This window comes from Vicia villosa, linkage group LG1 (genome assembly GCF_029867415.1).
Source record: "Vicia villosa cultivar HV-30 ecotype Madison, WI linkage group LG1, Vvil1.0, whole genome shotgun sequence".
In the NCBI taxonomy this organism is placed as follows: Eukaryota; Viridiplantae; Streptophyta; class Magnoliopsida; order Fabales; family Fabaceae; genus Vicia; species Vicia villosa.
Window position 1 is genome coordinate 134177036 of NC_081180.1, and position 5501 is coordinate 134182536.

Sequence of the window (5501 nt, forward strand, 5' to 3'; positions counted from 1 at the left end):
TCACCTTATAATATATGTTCTTTAATATAAGTTCTTTTAATATATATATATATATATATATATATATATATATATATATATATATATATATATATATATATATATATATATATTACGAATGCATAAATGTAAGTTTATTATACATATTTTATTTTACTTTTAGCATATTTCAAAGAGAATTTTTGAAATTAATTTGAAAATTGTGGTTGTTTATACAATGCTATTTTCATTTTTGACTAATGTCATAAGTAAATTACGACAGTTTAAAATGACGTAATTTTCAGTATATTACAATATTTTTAACCAATAAATAATTTGAAGATATTTGTTTATTATGCGAAATATATGGCCTTTGAAACCGCCACTATAAATTGTATACAACGGTTTGCATGACATTTAAGTATAAACCACCACTTTTTTTCTTGTGGCAGTCAAATATATATTCTATTTTATAGTAAATTTTATTCTATTTTATTTGTCATGTCTGTTCGTCAAACATTATACAAGATAAAAAATTATTCAATACTTTAAAAATTTGTACTGTACTATTACGTCAAATACTTACTCTTATGAAAATCAAACTCATCTAAAATTTTTATGTTAGTGTCTTTAGAGTCTGCACAACTAATAATCGAGGTGAAAATATAATAGCTCACAATTGACATTTTCTTAAAAAATCTTTTATTCTTAGTGTCTCTAGAGTCCACACAACTAATAATCAAGTTTAAAAGATAGCTTACGATAGACATTTTCTTAAAAAAACTTAGAATTAATATATAAATCTAGGCAAGTGGTCAGATGGCTTCCATAGGATTCCTCATATAAAAAAAAAAACCTTACATATTAACATATACACACAATTTAATTAATGGTCTAGAATAAGAGCCACCGAGATACTGTTTTACCAAACAAACAAGACAAGATACTCAAACTCAATAGTCATAAATTGAAATTATTTCCATTTATTTTTATAAATTATGAAAAAAATATGATTATTATGATATAATCATGACCCCAATAAATATCTAAATATTTATTCTTATTTGAGATATCTTTCAATTCTACTACACATGCGTATCTGCTCAATAACCACACAATAATGGCCACAATTTTTCTAAATTCAATTATACCATTTCATTCTAATTTTCCCAATTTGTAATTAATTAATTTCAGCAAAATAAAAAAAAATTAACTAGTTAGTCTTAAGATTATTACAGGCTTACATAAAAGTAGTAAGCTGATAAAAGTACACAGTAAAAACAAAAACTCCCTTACTTTTACAAAGTACTACTTATTTTATATAAGAGTTGAATAACCCAACTAATATTGAAATATAAAAAAAAGATAAAAAAGATATTTTTATTGTTATTCGCAATGAATGAGAATATTTGAAATTATGAAGAATTATAGACAGATGACATAATAAAGAACAAAAGTGATGTTCTGAAATGTTTGTGGGTGGTGAATGGGACCCATTTATGCTGTAAATTGTATTGGAAATTGGAAGCTAGGTAAAGAAAATTGTACTATCTACTAGTGAATCTTGGTTTTCTTGTCCCTAAAATAAAAATAAAAATAAAGATTTAAACAATATTCCATGATTATAAAATTAAATTCTTATAATTAAGGTGATATCTTAGAAGATTACACATTACTATATTAATATTATTATATTAAAGAAATGATTGGAAGTGAAAAGGAGACAAGACAAACCTGACAACATTTTTGTTTGGTGTTTTTTGTTTTCCACTTTTATTCCTTGGACAACATTTCTGTGTTTCTTAAGTGAAAAATATTCACCAATTTTTCTGTTCATCATTTTCATATGTTTATATAGATATTAAATACTTAAATAACCATTTTGTTAAGGTGCAAATGGAAATGACAATGCATGTTAGTTTAAGGAACAAGCTTAAGACTCTTTGTGATTATGGTGATGGTTGGTCTTATGCCATTTTGTGGCGGTTTCATCAAAAGAATCCTATGTAAGAATCTTGTTTCACATTTTGCTGTTTTTGATTTCTTTTTATAATTTACTTGCATGTTTGAAATTGTTTATTGTTATAGGTTGTTGAATGTGGAAGAAGCATACTATGAGGAAGAATTGAGAGAAGAGATTCAAAAAATGGTTCCACTAGTGCATTTGCTTGGTGAAGGGTATGTTTCTCATTATTTTTATTTTTTTGAAATTATTTTTCGGTGTGAAATAAACACCGATTTTGTCAATGACTAATCTCTGTTGAGAAATTTCGCGGAGTGTCTGATTGATCTCTTTTTCCAACCACATTTTTATGTAGAATTGTTGGTGAAGCTGCTTTCAAAGGAAAGTACAGTTGGTTGCATTCAGTTAGTTGTGAGGTATAATTTTCAATTTCAACAAAGTAATTTCGGATTCGAACTTCTCTTGTTCTTAGTTCCCTTATAACTTGAGAATTTAATTTCTTTTTCTTTTTCTATTTCTTTCTGCAGGATGATTTTTCTATGTATCAACAATTCAACTCTGGATTAATTAAGGTAATGAAATTTATTAACATGGAAAATGTATTTGATACTTTTGTTGAAATGTAATTATTTTGTTTAAACTCACCAAATCAATTGTAATAATAATGTATTAGATATCGCGATTCTGTATTAAGTATATGATGTCTCTGTACAGCTACCAACTGATCTGACTTAAAAGGACATAACGTATTAAGTATCTAATGTCTCTGCGCAACATACTTTTGGTTAGAAATTTATATTGATGAAAATTGTGTTTTGTAGACAATTGTGGCCATACCGGTCAAGGCATTTGGAGTGGTACAGTTTGGATCCAGAAAGAAGGTTTTGGAGACAATGGATTTTTTGGATCAAGCACAAAGTTTGCTCAAGGAGATAGATGAAGTCGACATGATAAAGGACTCAGAAAATGCAGTTTTATCGATGGATTTTACGAATAATGATCTCGATGGATTGCTAGCTTCGTTTTCCTCTGAAAATTCATGTGATTGGAATCTCAATTCTGCTAATGAAGAAAATTATAGAGATCTGAGAGAAGTTTTTTCTCCTTGTGGAGAAAGGATCACATCTCTAGAATTTGAGGAAAATTCTTGTTTTGACTCATTGTTGCAACAGTTTTTATCTGAAACAATGGCACAAGAAGTTCATGATTCATCATTGGCCTCATTGCAGAATATAGACGATGTTTTGTTTCAAGAAAAGATACAAAATTCAATGGATAATGTTGTGACAGAAGTTGATTTACCATCGAGTTCAAGTATAATAAATGGAATCTCGAATAGTTTAGAGCTGGTCGATATGTTGGAAGAGTTTTTGAAGTTCGGCTCCGTGGATGATCTTTGCGAATGGTTCGCTCCTTCTCCAGACGAGACTACTATCTGCAAAACTATGGCTCAATTGGAAAAAACTCTTTCCGAACCAATAGAGTTTAATCCTATTTGCTCTGATCTCGGCCTGGCAGAGAAAGAAACATCTGTTGTAATGCATAGTTCCGAGAATGATTTCTTGGACAACACGGAATTGGATTTGGGAATTGATCAAGGTGGCGAGTTGTGGGGGAACTTACTTACACCAATGGTGAATGCTGGTACTGATAATACCGCGTTTTCTGAATGCGTATCAGAGTTAAATACCGGTACACCGACCGATAATACACGGAAGAGGCTATTCGCAGAGTTAGGAATTGAAGAGCTTTTGAGAGGTGAAGCGAATTACAGCAATCCCTTTAGCAGATCTACTTTCGAAAATGAGTTATCGTCTAATAAAAAACAGATGGTAGAGTTTTCACCTACGAGTAGAACTGAAGTTCATTTCGCAAACCTTACCGGATCAAACTTGATGCTTCCTGTTTCTGACTTGGAACAGTCCAATAGTGTTTTAACTAAGAAAGATACATTCTCAAAACTACAAGTTGGAATATCGGTTAATGATCGAAACAGCATCAACGTTAAGAGGGCCGTTCCAGCACATGCGAAAAGACCTGAACAGCCTGCAAAGCACATCAAGAAGAAGGCTAAACCGGGGGAAAGCACTCGTCGGCCAAAAGATCGGCAGCTGATTCAAGACTGTATTAAAGAGTTGAGAGGAATCATCCCTCATGGAGGAAAGGTAAATAAAGCCTCAATTCATAAACATATGATGCTAAATTTCCAATTCGCCCCCTTGCCATACTGGAAAAATGCCTCTGTAAAAAAAAACACAGATTCCGTCCTTACTGACAATTGTATTCCTGATAATTTTTTTGACAGTGTAGCATCGATTCATTGTTAGACCGCACCATCAGATACATGCTTTTCTTAGGCAGTGTTGTCAAATATGCAGATAAATTACAAGAGCCTAATGAGCCAAAGGTAACTCTAATCAAACTAATTTATACATATTTTTAGTTAAACATATGCTTAATCTACATTAGTCATTATCAATAATTGATTTTGGACTTTTTTGTTGTATGATTAGCTTATTGATCAAGCAAATGGAGTGGCTCCAAAAGACAAAAACCATGGTGCTACATGGGCATTTGAAGTATCAAACCCAACAATGTTATGTCCAATTATAGTTGAGGACATGAATCCACCTGGCCAAATGCTTATCGAGGTAAGAAACCGAATTATAATGTAAATGATTTGAAGTCTTTTTACTATCTACGCTTTGCGAATTCATTAGCATTGTTCTGTTGCAGATGCTTTGTGAGGATCAAGGTTTCTTCCTTGAGATAGTCGACATGATTAGAGGTTTCGGGCTGAATATCTTGAAAGCAAAGATGGATTCAAGGAAGAATAAACTATGGGCGCGCTTTATCGTTGAGGTAACTAAATCAAATAAGGTTGCATATCCGATTTTTCCTAAATTTCATAGGTCATTTTTTCCTTTACTTCAACTAAAAGTGCTGGTTTTCATATTTTGCAACAGGCAAATAAACATGTTACAAGGATAGATGTGTTTTGGTCCCTTCTTCATCTTCTACAACAACCAAACTCCGGCGGAATCGATTCTTCTGATAAGCATAACAATGTTATTGATGTCAACCGTAGCAATTAATAGGTGCAATGGTAAATGGTAGGTTAGGATACACTTAGCAAAAAATGTGATTGATAAACAATAGTAGCTTGGAAAACTTGGAAAACTTGGGTTAACTTGGAAAACTAAAGCTTCATCCTTTTAACATTATGATTCTATATAGGCCAAAAGTTAGTGATAAATAGTGAGCATATCTACATAGTTTAGTTATATATTTGAAGAAGCTTTTACATGTTTAAGAGTTTATTGTTAGATTCCTATGTCCATGTGAATGAGAAATAAAATAATCTATTGATATCTCAAATCTCAAGTGCTAAATATAACTTGTTTCATCAGCATGCACTCATAATGATTTCCAATTATAGTATCTCAAATATTAGGTTATTGTTAGGTTGATTTATGATTTTTAGAATTTGAGTCGAGTCTAATCGACTTTTTACAAAACCAAATTGTAGAGTGAGAATTGTACAAACACAGTCGAGAAT

The 5501-nt window shown here is 31.0% G+C and overlaps 1 protein-coding gene across 1 annotated transcript; it reads left to right on the forward strand.

The window, feature by feature from the left end:
* The first annotated feature begins 1800 nt into the window (after window positions 1-1800).
* LOC131617257 (transcription factor bHLH157-like) lies at window positions 1801-5198 on the forward strand. The gene is made up of 9 exons (XM_058888593.1): window positions 1801-1985; window positions 2068-2157; window positions 2298-2358; window positions 2470-2514; window positions 2764-4107; window positions 4248-4349; window positions 4456-4593; window positions 4679-4804; window positions 4909-5198. Exons 1-9 carry the CDS (start codon window positions 1876-1878, stop codon window positions 5035-5037), a joined length of 2145 nt encoding a protein of 714 aa, XP_058744576.1. The 5' UTR covers window positions 1801-1875; the 3' UTR covers window positions 5038-5198.
* The last annotated feature ends 303 nt before the right edge of the window (window positions 5199-5501 follow it).